The 19036-nt window shown below is 33.0% G+C and overlaps 3 protein-coding genes across 3 annotated transcripts in view; all 3 read left to right on the forward strand.

The window, feature by feature from the left end:
* LOC115881556 (multidrug resistance-associated protein 4-like) overlaps positions 1–19036 on the forward strand; it is a 44125-nt gene that overhangs the window by 6063 nt on the left and 19026 nt on the right. The window contains exons 2-4 of the mRNA XM_030899095.1: positions 355–483; positions 9654–9896; positions 9957–10073. Of these exons, the coding sequence (XP_030754955.1) occupies positions 407–483; positions 9654–9896; positions 9957–10073 (437 nt within the window). The 5' untranslated portion in view covers positions 355–406. The remainder of the gene's footprint in view (positions 1–354; positions 484–9653; positions 9897–9956; positions 10074–19036) is intronic.
* Positions 5992–7185, forward strand: LOC115881622 (15-hydroxyprostaglandin dehydrogenase [NAD(+)]-like). Its single transcript, XM_030899175.1, has one exon. It carries the CDS (start codon positions 6223–6225, stop codon positions 7021–7023), a length of 801 nt encoding a protein of 266 aa, XP_030755035.1. The 5' UTR covers positions 5992–6222; the 3' UTR covers positions 7024–7185.
* LOC115881621 (15-hydroxyprostaglandin dehydrogenase [NAD(+)]-like) lies at positions 8031–9047 on the forward strand. Its single transcript, XM_030899174.1, has one exon. The coding sequence runs from the start codon at positions 8134–8136 to the stop codon at positions 8935–8937; it is 804 nt and encodes a 267-aa protein (XP_030755034.1). The 5' UTR covers positions 8031–8133; the 3' UTR covers positions 8938–9047.

Here is a 19036-nt window from a genome sequence, read left to right on the forward strand (position 1 = left end):
ATGTCGACAGAAATGTAGGAAACTTTTGTAATAAACCTACTAGGTACCTATTATAGGAAGATATCTTTTTGGTATTATCAAAAGAAAAATAGTTATTCAACAATAAAACATGCATTTTTTGTTTGTTTTATTAACTTGGTCCCAATTTTCAAGTGTTTTTTCTTAAATATACACTACTTTTCAAACGAAATTTTTCAGTTTATTAATAGTTCTTATAACATGAGATTCAGGATTGACTTGAATGAATTAAATAGTGGGCAGTTAAAAATATATAAGTTTTAAAAAATTGCAAGGCTTTTAGATAGAAACTGCAAATAAAAATAAACGGTTTGTTAACAATAAAAATTGTTCCAGATTTTGATTTTCCGCATGTATTTGGAATTTGTCTCGAATCTTTTAAATAAAAATGGACGGTAGTATAAAGAAGACTAGAAAGCCAAATCCAAGAGAAGATGCCTTCCCTCTATCTGCAGCAACCTTTTGGTAAGTTTATGAATTATATTCTAGCTAGTTAGGTATACCTGTAGGTATCCGCTCGATCAATGAAGTTAAGCGACATTAAACAAGGGGAACGTTTGGACGGGTGACCAATTAAAATATCGGTCGTGTGTACAGGGTGACCCATTAAGAATAGCTCTGGGCTGTATCTCGGGTCTCGGAAAGTATCAGACGTAGGGCGTGCGGAAAAAAATATTTGTTAAAGAGGCTGTGAGAAATTGCTGGAAATTATTTTCAAGTATGTAGAACGGCCGCTAGAGGGCATAACCATGGGGCGCAACTGCTATAATAAAAAATAAAAAAATGAGTTTTTACACAATTTTGCCTAGATAAAGGGTACTACAAATAATAGCTTGAAAATCTTCAGTAAATTTAGAATATTTTTTGTTAGAACCATTTTCCAGTATTTGCCAAAAAGCGGTGGGGGAAGGTTAGATCTGTTTTTATTTAAATATTAATATCTCCGGACTGGATTAACGGAATCCAACACACTGAGGCTCTTTTAAAAGAGCGTTTCTTACTCTATATTATACAGTATAAACAATAATAATAACTTTTTGAATGTAGACGCTAGGGGGCGCTGTTTTGCAACTTAACAAACAATATGCGCGTTTTTTTCAAAAAAAATTATGTAATTTTAGCTGATAGTAAAGAGTAATAAAAGCTTAAAAAAGTACCAATCCCTTGTTCTTCTTTACAACACATTTTTTTCTGATCAAAATTTCCTAGCATGGATAATATAACGGGTAAAGTAGCCCTCATTACTGGTGGGGCTACTGGCATCGGAGCAGCATATGTTAAAGAATGGGCTCTTTCACAAAAAATAAAATACCCAATTCAAGGACAAAATCTGAAATAGAAGACTATTTTCAGTATATTTATCCAAAAAAAATAGTTCCATGACATTGAATAATTTTTTATAGGCCCTCAAAATTGCTTTAATTTGAAATAATTTTAAAGCGCCAATTGATGACGTATGAAAAATACGCCCAATCACATTGCAGAACCGTGCTCGTGCGCCAGCCAACAACTGGCAACATTGCGATTTGATTTGACCAGCACCACCTCAACTAGTATAGCCCCCTTGATCATGACTATTCTAATAAAAAATAACATAGAATCGATTAATATACCAGAATACCATAATGCCTGATGTATTAATCATAAAATAATTAACTAGAAAGAAGTGTCAACTCTGTGTTAAATCGTGGAAACACGATACGCCACCGAAAGCCTTCGTTGTCGTCTGGAGAACTAATTTTCCAATTGACAGGTTGACATGATGGCTTCATTTTTATTTCCGTTTCCGGTTATTCAATGGCGCGCCCTCTTTCAGTTTAAATGTATTTTGTACTCTTTCTTATCATAAATAAAACAACAAAATTTTATTCAAACATATTTATTTGAAATATGAGACAACGGGATAAAATAAATATAAAACGGGGACTAAATAAATATAAAAAATAAAGAATTGAATGATATCTACAGCAATTACTTAATTATATGCAATTTTAACGTAAATTAGTAAGGTATAAGCATTACTTACAGTAATCTGTAAATAAATATACGTATTCACAGCCATCAGGGACAGAAAACGGGGGCAGGAACATGAAAACGGGAGCCTTATACAAAAAAGCCTGAAAACAGAAAAACATTTTTTTATACTAAAATTAACAATGTAAAATATCAATAAAAAGTATAAAATATAAATATACTGTTTAAAAAAAAGCGTCCATTATTCGCAAAGAGACCTGGTTTATAAATCAAAAAAAGAAGCAAAAGAGACTTTTAGTCGGATAACAATCAGATTGTATCAGTCAGATTTACTGCATAATTGACAATAAATCGCACATACTGGAGATAACTAATGTTGGCTATAGTTAAAAAATGATCTTACCTCAATGCTGTAAATTGTTTCCATTTTCAAAATAACGCCGATCATAATAGTATAATGTAAAATTTTTATTGCATCTAAAAAAATACAGAAATAGTGTTTATTTACTACCTATTTTTAATATACATGGGACATACCTAGTACTGCAGAAATGTCTTTTCTCCCCAGGATTGTTCATGTAATAATATATTTTACATGCTTTATTATCTTTATATTTATAAATTTATGCCGAAATATGAAATTGAATTTACAAGACAAAAGATTCTAACCGGAGAGAAGATTAAAATTAAAATGGCGTCGAAATTTGTTCTAGAACAAATTTCTTTTTTATAGGGGCTGTCTCTGAAATCTGTCAATTCTAAATTGTGAAGTTAGACAATAGTTAGACAGAAACATTGCTGTCCTTGTCTAGGCGGCCATACTTGTTGTCAGGAGATGACAGGATTGACACTAATGACTGTTTCCAATTTTCCTATTTCACTGTCACCCCTCTGGTATTAATATCTAATAATTATATAAGATATCAATGAGAGTGAATAAGAAACGACGCCTCAGTGAAGTCATGGTAGGCTTTGGAAAAAAGTTGCTTTTGACGTAATAGTATAAATGTCAAAGTATTATTAGATCTACATTTTGATAACTTTAGCAGCGTTTTTTCTCTTTTAAAGAAAGGAATTTTTAAAAAAGCATCAAAAGATAAAAAAAACGCTGCTGAGACTATCAAAATGTTGATATAATAATAATATTTTTTTTTAAATAAAAAGAGATCTAAACTTGCTTCACCACTTTATTTTAGCAGATAGGGGAAACTGGTTCTAACAAGAAAGATTCTAAATTTACTGAAGATTGAAGCTATTATTTATAGTACATCGTATCTAGGCAAAATTTCTTTTTTTTATAGGGGCTGTTCTACAAAATAATTTCCAGCAATTTCTCATAGTCTCTTTAGTTATAAATACCGTATGATCGAATAAAAACGGCGTCAGCGATGGCTATGAAATGAACATCGATGACATTGCCCATATACATTTACATATAAAATGACAGCGATCTTCATTTCATAGACATCGTTGACGCCGTTTTTATTCGATCATACGGTATTTGTTTTCCTCAAGCCTTACGACTAATACTTTGCGAGATACAGCCGAGAACTATTCTTAGTAGGACACTCTGTACAAGAGCGTAATTTTTTTTGTGGCATATTATTGTTTATATTAAAGTCGGTCAGAAGCATAGTTAGAAGCTAGAAGAGATTGAATATCTCGTGAACAGAAATCGATATACAGGGTGTCCCAATATTCCTTCAACGTATAATTACTACGAATTATTGGAATCAAAATAGTTTCATTGAACACAATTTACTTCTGTACAAAAGTGATTCGTTTGTCCGATTTTTTAAGATATTTTAAGAATTTTCATTTTGATTTGAGTGACATTACGGGTGCCTATGTTTTGCTAAGTGCTTTTTAATATTTTGACTTCCACAAAAATTGAGAAAAGATACAAGAAGGGTGAAAATTACCCCCACCCCCACTTTATTTTTGTATAAATATTTTCAAACTTCACTGACGACCGATTTTTGTTCGTATAACGGTCCTTCTAGTATTTACTACATTTTTTGTCTATTGTGAAAAAACGCCACTGTGCATTGAGGAAAAAAATATTTTTCCGAATCTGACTTCCAGAAAATGTTAATTGTCACCACATCAAACTCTGTAGGCGCATAAAATAATATACTTATTATACGCTAATAATCTAGTTGGTGCAAATAACTCATTTTGTGTTTGGTTTGGTTATGAACTAATTTTGTGTTTGCTTTAAATATTCGAAAATAATCACATTTTTAGAATGATGTTACTATGACAGTTCATTCGAACGCATAGATAAAGGAATTTTTTTTTAGAATTTAGAATGAGTGGAAGGGGTGTTAATCACTGCGACCTTACAGATCTATTGTGTCCCCCTTTCATGAGTTATAACTCATCATACAGTCAGTGATGAGGTGTACTGGTATCTCCCCATTTTCCCCACAGAATCTGCATTCGCCGTCTTTTCTTAGTTTCAATCTACTGAGGTGTTCATTGAGGAGACAGTGTCCTGTTAAAAACCCCGTGACAATCCGAAGATTGTTCTTACTTAAACCCAGGAAGATTTGTGATTTTTCTTGATCGTAGGCCCTCAGAAACTTCTTCGAGTGTCTTAGACCGTTGCAAGATTCCCATTCCAGGTTGCGGATGGAATCTTCTAAGTTCTTGAGTTCCGCCTTGAGTTGGTTATCACTTGGAAAGCAGAACAGTTCTGGTCCAGTTAGTGGAGTGTTCGCTCCTTTTCTAGCTAGATCATTTGCTTTTTCATTGCCTTCTATCCCTTGGTGAGCAGGCACCCAGAGTAGGATGACTTTGTTTTCTTTGCCTAATTTATTCAGCTTCTCTATGCATTCTTTAGCCAACTTCGAATTGATTGATACTAAGTTGATCGCTTTTAACGCTGCTTGACTAACTATATAGCTATAAGATGGCTATTTCTTGTTTCCGATAGTTCCTATCTAAGATAAGTTGTACGCATCTTTCGATAGCGTAGATTTCTGCCTGTAGGATGCTAGGGTAAGTGCCTATTGGTTCGGAGTATTTAGTTCTCGGCCCAAATACTCCAATCCCTGTTCCCGTATTGGTTTTGGAAGCATCAGTATACCAAGTTATGGTATGGTCTTTTAACTGCTGGGCAGACGTTTCTCTCTTCCAATCATTTTTATTGCTCAATACTACATTGAGATGTTTCTCAAAGTTGTACGTTCTTGGCATATCGTCCACTGGGAGTTGCAGGAGTGGTATTTCCTTTCTGAGGGTGTTCCAAGCCCCTGATCTGACAATTTTTCCAGTACTGATTCCGTTAGTGACCATTCTAATCATTGTCGCATTGGCATACCTACCAATGACAATGTGCAGTGGTGTTAGATCTAGAATGACCTCCATTGCTGCTGTTGGAGAGGTTGTCATGGCTCCTGTATAAAGGAAATAAATTTAGATTGGAATGCCCATCAAAATTTTGGGTCGCGACCGTTGTACGCGATCTGGCGCTGCTGTAGCGGTTGCTGAGAATAACCGCAAATAAAAACAGAAATAATTTTTTCTTGTCCGTATCTCTTGTCAAAGTCAGAATCTTCAAAAATTATAAAATCTTTCAAAGTCTAAACCGCTCTCATTGAAAAAATTCCGAAAAGTGTTTAAGGCGTCCATTTTCAAAGTAATTATTGCTATCCTGTGAGTTTAATGTAAGTTTTATTTACTCAAACCCGTGATAATTGTAAAAAAGTGGCATTAAAAACTTAAAAAGCTGTGCTGTGAACTGTGAACTGTAAAAACCATCGTGGATCGTGGCATAACGTCGGTTTCCAATGTTTCATAGGTATTTCATACATATAAAGTTTCTTGTATGCATTTTATTTATAAAATTAAAAGAAAATAATAATAAATTTGAATATATAATATTTGGCGATATAATTCCAAAAAAGCCGAACCTCTCCGAAACTTTCAAAAGCTTTGGGTCGCGACCGTTGCAAGAATAGCGCCAAATAGTGTTTACATTGTCCTCATGGGCCTTATGGACACTTTCCAATCTAAACTTTTTCATTTATCTATGTTCGAACCTGAGTTCTACGAGTATTTCCGACATTGATAACAGAATCTTTAGTTTTTTAACCCACACCCACACTTCATTTAAATTTGGGATAAACTTTGACAGTTCTTTCATACGCCAAAGTCAAAGTTTGAAATGTACCAATCCCTTGTTCTTCTTTACAACACATTTTTTTCTGATCAAAATTTCCTAGCATGGATAATATAACGGGTAAAGTAGCCCTCATTACTGGTGGGGCTACTGGCATCGGAGCAGCATATGTTAAAGAATTATTCAAGAGAGGCATGAAAGCAGCAACTCTTTTAGATATACATGACAATGGTAAAGACCTGGCAGATGAAATGAACAGTTGTTACGGAGATAATAAGGCATTGTTTGTCAAGGCAGATGTCACTAACTTTGAAGCTTTTAAGGGCGGTTTTGAAGCAAACATGAAGAAATTTTATCAGTTAGATTTAGTAATAAACAACGCGGGTATAATGCGAGACAGAACCTGGGAGAGGATGATAGATATCAACATCAAGGGCACGATTACGGGCAGCTTGCTCGGTATCCAATACATGGGAAAGAACCACGGAGGATGTGGCGGTACCATTGTTAATACAGCCTCGATCGTAGGCCTCCAACCTTTTGTTGGGGCTCCTGTTTACACAGGCACCAAACATTTCATCATTGGCTTTACGAGGTCCATGGGTACTGACTTCTTTTACCGTTTGACTGGTATACGATTTCTGAGCGTTTGTCCTGGACTAACGAAAACTCAGATTGTACCAGACATTGAGCAGAGTGTGTTGGGCGGTTTCCCTAACTTGGCAAAAATCTTTGCTCGTGAGGTAAACTCAGTCATACCTCAATCCGTGGAAAGGATAGCTGAGGGATTGAACACGATGCTCAATGAAGGAGAAAATGGAAGTATATGGGTAGGAGAAAACGACGAGCCTATTTATGAAGTAGTGATTCCAGATAGAAAAACTTTCAAAAAGGAGAGGTGTTGATGAGGGATTGAGGTGTATTTAATGAATTTCATAATAAAATTAATTCATTTCATAAAATATATTATTAAATTTTACTGTAAGTAGACAAAGTAATTTTTTGTAGTTTTTGCAAGCGTACTGTAATAACTAAGTAATCATTTGGAAGATAAATAAAAACTGCAAACATTTCGGATGTACATATGAGAGAAGCAATGCTTTTTAACCCACAACTCACTTAACATGTTTTGCACTGACAAATTAATAATTCAAAGTGGTGTATTCAGGTCGTAGTTTTCTGCTAAGGCCGTAGATGACAAAAAAATGCTAAGGCTAATCTGGACTAGACCTTTTTTGTTTGCATGAATTCGAACTGAATTTCTTTTTGAAATCATGATATTCTGTGAATTCTATCACCACACAGATTTTTAATTGAATATTGAATACCTATTAATATATCTGCTATTTTATGTCTATTACTGTTTGTATACCGTCAAGTTGCAATGGTCAGGACATCTGGCAAGAAAGATGGACAACAAAAATTACATCATGGTACTCACGAGGAATTACGAGACCTAGAAGAAGACCAAACATAAGATGGGACCATGATATTATTAGGGAATTAGCAGGGTCAACTTGAACCCGCATAAGCAACAATAAACATCAATTGGCTATCCTTTTATTATTTTTTGGTCAGTCGGCACAACCATCTTTACGAAAAAATTGACAGAAAATTAGAGCTTGTTCTATTAGCGATAAGAAATTCTAATAAGAAAAAAGTTGGCATTGAATTTATTTTATTTGCATTCATCAAGCCTTGTAAAAATTGTCATTGGAAAACAGGGTTTATAAAGAGAATTTTATTCGAAATTTGTTGAAAAATAACAGTAATAATATAAAAATTTCTGACAAAAACCAAATTTTTCGAACATCATTCGAATATCGATTATTTCTAACTTTTTGAAGACTTTAACAATGAAAACAAACAATTTATGTATGATAAATAAAACAATCCGTTAATAATACTGAAATTACCTTGACAGTTCCTTCATACGCCAAAATCAAACTTTCAATCTTTTCCCAATTTTTCGGCCGTTTCTTCAACAAAATTTTTCGTGGTCAAAATTTTCCAGTATGGATATAATCGCGGGTAAAGTAGCTCTTATTACTGGAGGAGCTACTGGCATCGGAGCAGCCTACGTCAAAGAACTATTCAAAAGAGGCATGAAAGCTGCAACTATTTCCGACATAGACGACCGAGGTGCTGCCCTGGCAGAAGAAATAAACTGTTGTTACGGAAAAGGAAGAGCGATATTCATCAATGCCGACGTCACGAACTGTGAAGCTTTCAAGGGCTTGTTCGATACCAACATGAAGAAATTCGATCGTCTTGATCTAGTGATCAATAACGCTGGCATTTTGCGTGATAAAACCTGGCAGCGAATGCTAGATATCAATATATCTGCAACAGTCAGAGGCAGTTTGCTGGGTATCCAGTACATGGGAAGGAACAACGGAGGTTGCGGAGGAACCATCGTAAACACAGCTTCTATCCTAGGACTACAACCTCTCACTGGCTGTCCAGTGTACACAGGTACCAAACATTTCGTTATTGGCTTTACCAGATCCATAGGCACCAAGTACTTTTACGATCTAACCGGTGTAAGATTTTTAACAATTTGTCCTGGAGTAACAATAACTCCCTTGATAACGGACGCAGAAGATTGGGCGTTTGACGGCTTTCCCAACTTAGGGAAGACACTGGCTCAACAGCTGGGGTCCCTGGAGCCTCAGTCAGTGGAGTGGCTTGCTGAGGGATTGAACACCATGCTTAATGAAGGAGAAAACGGAAGTGTTTGGGTCGGTGAGGAGGCTAAACCCATTTACGAAGTGGCGATTCCAGATAGAAAAACATATAAAAAAGAAAGGAAATGTTAATTATAACTTAGTTAATTTAATATTGTTAGATGAGCCCAATTTATATACCCGTTAGAATTTATAATGTATATAACGATATCGTGTTGTAAATAAAAGAATATGTATTGTCATTCTGTCTCTGGAAAAAAGATGCTTTTTTAGCTTATTAGATGATTTTATTTCTTAAAAATGTTGTGTTGAATGCCGATCGTTTTGATCTAGAATGAAGCAATACCTATGCGGAAGTTTTGATGGAAGGCTGTAATTGTGTCTCAATTATGTTTTATTAGTATCTAAAACTCGTAATGATTTGCCTCATAGTCATAAATATGAACGTTAAGGTACCTCTATCAAATAAATAGAACAACTAAGATCAGGAGACAAGGATTTGGCAAAACGCAAAAATCAGATTTTCCTAAAGTACTAAAAAATGTTGAACCCGGATCGCTTCATGCAAAACAAAATTTAGTTAAATTAAAATTAAAAGTTAGAATAAAATAAATCCGACAGAACTGTAATCTGGATGTGAAGTTCCATGAAGCTTGATGTGACTCTGGACCCGATTCTTTTACAACTCCGGATCTACCCATTTCTAGCTTATTCATTAATTTGGTTTGTTTTGCATCTTTTATGGTAGACTGCAAGTTTTTAATAAAACTTTTTTGATATCTTTGACCTCCCTAGGGGTTAAATTTACCTCTACAAGTTACATTCTCATTGCTGGTTTTCTCTTGCAGTTATACCATACCAACTTTTGTAAACGGTTTCAAACATGATCTGGAAGAGAACGATCTCACAGAAACTCTATCCGAACACAAATCCTCGCAATTGGGCAATGTTATGGAAAAATACTGGAAAGAAGAGGAATGTAGAGCTCTAAAGAAAAACTCAAAACCTTCATTATTAAGAGTTTTATTCAAAGTTTTTAAATGGGAGTTTCTATTCTATGGTTTCGTTTTATTTCTATCAGAAGCTATAAGGTAAGTACTAAAAAAAATAACTAAAATTACTTGGATTAAAAATTATTTCCTTGTTACCAGAATTAATCAGCCTATATTTTTGGGGAATTTGGTTTCGTATTTCTCACCACCTGAGATTAATTCAACCACTGATCAGTTTCGGGGAAGGAATAATTCAGTCAATGAATCGAATAATTCGTAAATATTATACGTGTGTGCAATAAAATATCTTCCATTAAAGAACAATTTTTCATATACCGGGTGCGTCTCAAAAGTGACTCACCCCTATAACTTTTTTGTTTTTTCAAATTAAAAAACGAGATTTGGTACGTTGTAAGTATATGACATAAATTGGGATTGATTGACGTATTCAATTGGTTTCGGTCACTTCCTGTTTCACCGAAAATGATTACAACTTTTGATTTATAAATTGCACCCTCTGTATTTTTTTACTTTATTCGATTGAAAATGACAATCTGAATCAAATGACATATCATATGTCAACTTTTGACATTTTCGCTCAAAAACAAATTGTATTTTAAATTTCAATCTAGAGTGCCATGACTGTGTTAAAAACATTAATTTTTAATCAAGGAGCCTTGGAAAAATAGATTTGATCGCTTAATGTTTTTAATGTCTTGTCTTGGCCGGTTAAAAGATGCCCAAATCTTTGAATAATTTGATACCACACACTTGGTATTGCGAGTCAAATTGTCGTTATAAACCTCATGTTACAAGTTCAAATAAACCATATGCGAAAATGTCAAAACTCGTGTCAAAAGTTGACATATGATATGTCATTCTATTCAGCGTCTCATTTTCTATCGAATAAAGTAAAAAAATATCGAGGGTGCCATTTAAAAATCAAAAGTTGTAATCATTTCCGGTGAAACCGGAAGTGACAGAAAACAATTGAATATGTCAATCAATCCCAATTTATTTAATATTCTAACATACCAAATCTCGTTGTTTTATCTGAAAAAATAAAAAAGTTATAGGGGTGAGCCACTTTTGAGACGCATCTGGTATACAGTATGTCCCTGGATTGTCTTTACAAGAGGAAAAACTTTTTTATTATTGACATTTTGACAAAAATGCATTGTACATTAAAATTTTTGCTCTTTCTAAAATGGTTAATCTCGTTTATGCTTTTCCAAATTTCCATACCGTTTTAGAGAAAATTTAAAAAATGTGAAACTTTGGTTAATTTTTTTTAAGTCTCAAAAATATTCTAAAAAACAAAAGGCGTTTCTATGGTAAGTTAATTTTGATTTCATTCTTTGATAGATGGATATTATTTGGTAATTATCAATTTTAATTAACGTCATATTTTTTGCGCTTGTTAAAGTATCGCATTTCCCGATAACTATTATCACCCTTTCCGTAGCATTGAACTAAATAAATGTTGTGCTTTAACATTTTAAAACATCAAAAAAATATGACGTTAAGTGAAATTCTATCAATAACAATCTATCAAAGAATAATAACGACATTATATTACATTAGAAACGCTTTTTGATTTTTACTTAGAAACAAATAAATTATATTTTCATGTTTTTTTTTAATTTTCTCTAAAACTCGATGAAAATTTGGAGAAATATAAACGGGATGAACTAGTATAGAACAAGCAAAAAATTTCATGAAGAGTGCATTTTTCTCAAAATGTCAATAGAGAACAACGGCATACGGTCGAGTCGGCCTACAAACACGTAAACGTTTACGTACGCATGCGCATTTCTGATATTTTTTATTTTTTATACATGTAAAAGATTCTTTACATCTACGTATACGAGTAGGCAGCGGCCGACTCGACCGTATACCGTTGTTCTCTATTACTAAAAAATATTTCCTCTTGTAAAGACAATCCGAGGACATACTGTATAACAAAATATACTAAAATTTACTTCTTACTAAAGCCATATTTAATAACCTATTCAATATACAGGATGTTTTCTAAGTAAGGTAAGATATATGAGATCAAGATATAATATTCATTATTTTTTTATATAAAATTTTAACATACATTTTTATTGGAAAAGTATTTTTTATTACTTTGAGGAATGAAACACAATGTAAAACTTTTCTAAAGTTTTACCATACTTAACAAACGCATTGTATATATTTTTTGCATGTAACATAACTATAGTTTGATTATAAATAACCACAATTAAATAGGCTACGATATCCACATTCTGATTGCAACTTTATACAGAGTTGAAATTACTTATATTATGAGTTCTCAAATAAGTTCATTAAGACACTTAATTTTTCTACTGTCACTTTATTAGTTATTACTAGTTATTTATTATATAATGGAAAATAAATTTCTTGCAGTTTTTAGGTATATAATAAAATTATATAAGAGTTTCTTGCCTTGAACTGCTAATATAGAAATTAATTCCACGCTGTGTTGGTCATAATGTGGATCAACCTGCTCTCACTACCGGTTTCGGGGCCCTACCCCATCATCAGGTGAGCTTGGGTATTTCCACAAAATGACGACCACAGCGCAGAGTATATAAATACGACTTGTAAAGTAGCGGTAAGATATTAAGTCCCGCATCGCGAGATAGCGACCTGCGTGCAATGGTAGTACTTTCGTACCACCGAGGCACAACTATCGATAGTAAATAAAGGCTTTTTTCGGCTAGCCCAAATTATATAATGGAAAATAAATTTCTTGCTGTTTTTAGGTATATAATAAAATTATATAAGAGTTTCTTGCCTTGAACTGCTAATATAGAAATTAATCCACACTGTGTTCGTCATAATGTGGATCAACCTGCTCTCACTACCGGTTTCGGGGCCCTACCCCATCATCAGGTGAGCTTGGGTATTTCCACAAAACGACGAGCACAGCGCAGAGTATATATATACGACTTGTCGTAAAGTAGCGGTAAGATATTAAGTCCCGCATCGCGAGATAGCGGCCCGTGTGCAATGGTAGTACTTTCGTACCACCGAGGCACAACTATCGATAGTAAATAAAGGCTTTTTTCGGCTAGCCCAAAATATATAATGGAAAATAAATTTCTTGCAGTTTTTAGGTATATAATAAAATTATATAAGAGTTTCATGCCTTGAACTGCTAATATAGAAATTAATTCCACACTGTGTTCGTCATAATGTGGATCAACCTGCTCTCACTACCGGTTTCGGGGCCCTACCCCATCATCAGGTGAGCTTGGGTATTTCCACAAAACGACGAGCACAGCGCAGAGTATATATATACGACTTGTCGTAAAGTAGCGGTAAGATATTAAGTCCCGCATCGCGAGATAGCGGCCTACTGCGTGCAATGGTAGTACTTTCGTACCACCGAGGCACAGCGCTATCGATAGTAAATAAAGGCTTTTTTCGGCTAGCCCAAATTATATAATGGAAAAATAAATTTTTGCAGTTTTAGGTATAATAAAATTATATAAGAGTTTCTTGCCCTTGAACTGCTAATATAAGTAATTCCACGCTGTGTTCGTCATAATGTGGATCAACCTGCTCTCACTACCGGTTTCGGGGCCCTACCCCATCATCAGGTGAGCTTGGGTATTTCCACAAAATGACGACCACAGCGCAGAGTATATAAATACGACTTGTAAAGTAGCGGTAAGATATTAAGTCCCGCATCGCGAGATAGCGGCCTGCGTGCAATGGTAGTACTTTCGTACCACCGAGGCACAGCTATCGATAGTAAATAAAGGCTTTTTTCGGCTAGCCCAAATTATATAATGGAAAATAAATTTCTTGGAGTTTTTAGGTATATAATAAAAAATAAAAAAAAAATTTTGTGGAAAAACCCAAGCTCACCTGATGATGGGGTAGGGCCCCGAAACCAGTAGTGAGAGCAGGTTGGTCCACATTATGACGAAGACAGCGTGGAATTAATTTCTATATTAGCAGTTCAAGACAAGAAACTCTTATATAATTTTATTATATACCTAAAAACTGCAAGAAATTTATTTTCCAATATATAATTTGGGCTAGCCGAAAAAAGCCTTTATTTCCTATCGATAGTTGTGCCTCGGTGGTACGAAAGTACTACCATTGCACGCAGGCCGCTATCTCGCGATGCGGGACTTAATAGCTTATTTAGGGTTTCTCTTATTACCGATTCTGAACCGTCCTAGTGTGATGCGTATGCGCAGAAGGAAATATGAAGACATTATTTCATTTGCGCATGCGCCGCCAAGTTCTAGGACGGTTCAGAATCGGTAATAACAAGAACCCGAACAAAGCTGCTATCTTACCGCTACTTTACGACAAGTCGTATTTATATACTCTGCGCTGTGGTCGTCATTTTGTGGAAATACCCAAGCTCACCTGATGATGGGGTAGGGCCCGGTTTTGAGGTTTTTTATACCGGTAGTGAGAGCAGGTTGATCCACATTATGACCAACACAGCGTGGAATTAATTTCTATATTAGCAGTTCAAGGCAAGAAACTCTTATATAATTTTGTTATTTATTATTTTTACTAATTATTTAGGTATTTTAATTGTGGCTTTCTCTGGGCCATATAATAAATTTTACTAATTTGAAGATATATTTTTGCAGCTAACTTTTAAATGCCTATTCCAAATGAAACGAAATTATAGACAAAAGTACAACTTCAACGCCTCTTCAAAAAAGTCTAATACAACTTTAAATTATCTGGGGATTCAAGCATAAAATTATCTGGGGAGATAATATTTGGCCTTTTCAAAATTTACATGAGATTTCCTATGTCCCTTGTTCCGATGCAACACACGATATAGATACGATTATGCGTATTAAAAACATGGATATGATACAAATATTTGTCTCTAAGGGATAACAAAACTAGGTCTTGATTAAATTATAATTATATTATATGTATACAAAAGAATGTTGCATATTGCAGGGATTTATTAATAAAATCTGTTAATTAACATTTAACGATTATCAATTTCATCGTTAACCCTTTTGACTTTTTAGTATTATTGCAATGTCTGTAATTTATACTGGACAGAAAGAAAAGGCATTATAAAAACGATGATTATCGTTGTGAAAATAGTGGCAATAAAACAAACACTATACAGAGTGAATGATGTATAAAAAATAGGAGTTTTAAAAAAAATCAGTTTTTTCTTAATTTTTTTATTTCTTACAAAATTAAGTTGTTTTATAATGTATCCCAAAATGACTAATAATTATACCAATTACTAAGAAAGGCGGGCATTTTTTTTTAATTAGTCTGGTAATTATACAGGGTGAGTCTTAAATAAGTGTAATTTTTTTTAGGACTGGTAGATCTCGATAAAAGAAACATATTTTGTCTTTACCGTTTTTAAGTCCGAAATAGCCGAGCTATTGAAATTTAGAAATTAAAAAAAAAATTGAGCTACCAGAGTTTTTCTGTATTATCATTCTTTTTTCACGAGAAACAAGGGGTCAACTTTCGTTTAGCTTTAAATCCGTTATTAGAAAAAAAAAATTCTTTAAAAAGCTACTGTGAACCACGGAAAACACAAATTTTCCTGCGGAAATGCGTAATTTCCAAATATCCCACTTTAGAATAACTGAAATCTGCTATAAAAAAATACATTTTGAGTTTTATTTTTAATATTTTTCTGAACATATAAACACAAAAATTTTCCTGTGGAGATAAGCTGTTTTCATTTTCTAAGGAAATTTAATAGACTTTAGAATAGCTGAAATCAGTTGTATAAAAAATAAATATATTTTTGCCTTTTAGAAGCATTCACGAATTGAGGAAAATAAAAATTTTCTTGCGGAAATAAACTGTATCCATTTTCTGAGGAAATTTAATAGACTTTAGAATAGCTGAAATCAGTTATATAAAAAACAAATATATTTTTGCCTTTTAGAAGCGGTTACAAACTCAGGAAAATAAAAAATTTCCTGCCGAAATGCTTGATTTTCATTTTCCATTTGTTCCTTATTATATTATCGGGTCTTGTAAAGTATAAGTACCCACGAATTTAGCAATTTTTTTTGCAGAAAGTCCTTTGCTTATAGAACAGTTTAAAAGAAAAAAATCCTTGGATGAAGCACTTTTGAACCAAAAAAAAATCATTTAAAAGTGTCTAAAATATTAACCAATCTAATAATATTTTTACAAAATCACAGTTAATTATTAAAATATAAAAACCACAACTTGACACCCTCCACAAAGAAAAGCTAACCAAAGCAACCCACAACCACAAACCAATCTAATATTTTTGCAAAATCACAGTTAATTATTAAAATATAAAAGAAAACTGCATGATCCAATAATTTTTTGTTTTGAATCCCTATTTGTTTTAGTTTATGTTTAGCCCTATTTACGTAAAGCCCTATGTTTTAGCCCTATTTACGTACAGCTTTAATAAAAAACAAGAATAAGTGCAACATTCCGAGGTACTTATAGTTTACAAGAACCTATATTATCTCTTCTACAAGAATTGTTATTCCTCCGAAAGATGTTTTACCCCACCCAGCACCCCCATTCGCTCCCGGGTCCCGTAAGCTTCTAAACTGAAAAATGTATGAAAAACAAAGTGCACAAGATGACACTGACACATTTCCGCAGGAATTTTTTGTGTTTCCTTGCTCGTAAAGGCTCGTATAAAACAAATATAAGTTCATTTTTCATGTAACTGATTTCGGCTATTCTAAAGTCAAAGCATACAAAAGAATGTTGCATATTGCCGGGATTTATTAATAAAATCTGTTAATTAACATTTAACGATTATCAATTTCATCGTTAACCCTTTTGACTTTTTAGTATTATTGCAATGTCTGTAATTTATACTGGACAGAAAGAAAAGGCATTATAAAAACGATGATTATCGTTGTGAAAATAATGGCAATAAATCAAACACTATACAGAGTGAATGATATATAAAAAATAGGAGTTTTAAAAAAAATCAGTTTTTTTTTAATTTTTTTTATTTCTTACAAAATTAAGTTGGTTTATAATGTATCCCAAAATGACTAATAATTATACCAATTACTAAGAAAGGCGGGCAGATTTTATTTAATTAGTCTGGTAATTATACGGGGTGAGTCGTAAATACGTGCAATTTTTTTAGGACTGGTAGATCTCGATAAAAGAAACATATTTTGTCTTTACCGTTTTTCAAATAAGTCCGAAATAACCGAGCTATTGAAATTTAGAAATTAAAAAAAATTGAGCTACCAGAGTTTTTCTGTATTATCATTTTTTTTTTCACGAGAAATAAGAGATCAACTTTCGTTTAGCTGAAATCCGTTATTAGAAAAAAATACATTTTTGTCTTTAAAAAGCTACTGTGAACCACGGAAAACACAAATTTTCCTGCGGAAATGCGTAATTTCCAAATATCCCACTTTAGAATAACTGAAATCTGCTATAAAAAAAATACATTTTGAGTTTTATTTTTAATATTTTTCTGAACATATGTATAAACACAAAAATTTTCCTGCGGAGATAAGCTGTTTTCATTTTCTAAGGAAATTTAATAGACTTTAGAATAGCTGAAATTAGTTATATAAAAAATAAATATATTTTTGCCTTTTAGAAGCATTCACGAATTGAGGAAAATAAAAATTTTCCTGCGGAAATAAACTGTATCCATTTTCTGTGGAAATTTAATAGACTTTAGAATAGCTGAAATCAGTTATATAAAAAACAAATATATTTTTGCCTTTTAGAAGCGTTTACAAATTCAGGAAAATAAAAAATTTCCTGCGAAATGCTTGATTTTCATTTTCCATTTGTTCCTTATTATATTATCGGGTCTTGTAAAGTATAAGTACCCACGAATTTAGCAATTTTTCTTGTAGAAAGTCCTTTGCTTATAGAACAGTTTAAAAGAAAAAAATCCTTGAATGAAGCACTTTTAAACCAAAAAAAATAATTTAAAAGTGTCTAAAATGTTAACCAATCTAATAATATTTTTACAAAATCACAGTTAATTATTAAAATATAAAAACCACAACTTAACACCCTCCACAAAGAAAAGCTAACCAAAGCAACCCACAACCACAAACCAATCTGATATTTTTGCAAAATCACAGTTAATTATTAAAATATAAAAGAAAACTGGCATGATCCAATAATTTTTTGTTTTGAATCCCTATTTGTTTTAGTTTATGTTTAGCCCTATTTACGTAAAGCCCTATGTTTTAGCCCTATTTACGTAAAGCTTTAATAAAAAACAAGAATAAGTGCAACATTCCGAGGTACTTATAGTTTACAAGAACCTATATTATCTATTCTACAAGAATTGTTATTCCTCCGAAAGATGTTTTATCCCACCCAGCACCCCTATTCGCTCCCGGGTCCCGTAAGCTTCTAAACTGAAAAATGTATGAAAAACAAAGTGCACAAGATGACACTGACACATTTCCGCAGGAATTTTTTGTGTTTCCTTGCTCGTAAAGGCTCGTATAAAACAAATATAAGTTCATTTTTCATGTAACTGATTTCGGCTATTCTAAAGTCAAAGCATATTTTTATGTAAAACAAAACTAAAAAATTTCCAAGCACTTTTTTATGTTTTTATGTTTAGAAAAATGTCTAAAACACACCCCGAAGACTAGTTTTGATGTAACAGATTTCGGCTATACTAAAGTCCGAAAAATGAAAATGACGCATTTCCGCAGGAAATGCTTTGTATAGTCTGTAAAATGAATAACTTTGAATTTGACAGTTCCCGCGGGCTTTTCTAGTGTAAATTTTATTAGGTTAGCAACTTGCGGCCATGCTGATGCAATGCCGTCTCTAATAGAACAGCCTCCGAGCGAGATTTATTACGTCACGCTAGTTAGATACTACGGATTAATTATGTTGTAGAATACATGGAAAACATAATTGTTCCTCGTATATGTAATTTTTTGGATTATATTCGACACTATTTTTTCATATGACACAACACTGATGAAGGCTATAAACGTTAGCTATAACGTTTTTTTAAACCAACAAAAATAATGAAAAACCAAATAAAAACTTAATCAGCGTTTTTCCCGAACCTAAATCCCAAGAAAATCAAAAATTTTAGAATAATTTTACATATAAAATGACAGCGATCTTTATTTCATAGCCATCGCTGACGCCTTTTTTTCTATGATATTGTATTATTTGGAAATATAATTTTTCGAACATTGATGCTTGCAAAATATAGATATAAATTTTGTGAATGGAAATAATAATATATCACTATT

Source organism: Sitophilus oryzae, unplaced genomic scaffold (genome assembly GCF_002938485.1).
Source record: "Sitophilus oryzae breed Bouriz unplaced genomic scaffold, Soryzae_2.0 scaffold_172_pilon_pilon, whole genome shotgun sequence".
NCBI classification, from domain to species: domain Eukaryota; kingdom Metazoa; phylum Arthropoda; class Insecta; order Coleoptera; family Curculionidae; genus Sitophilus; species Sitophilus oryzae.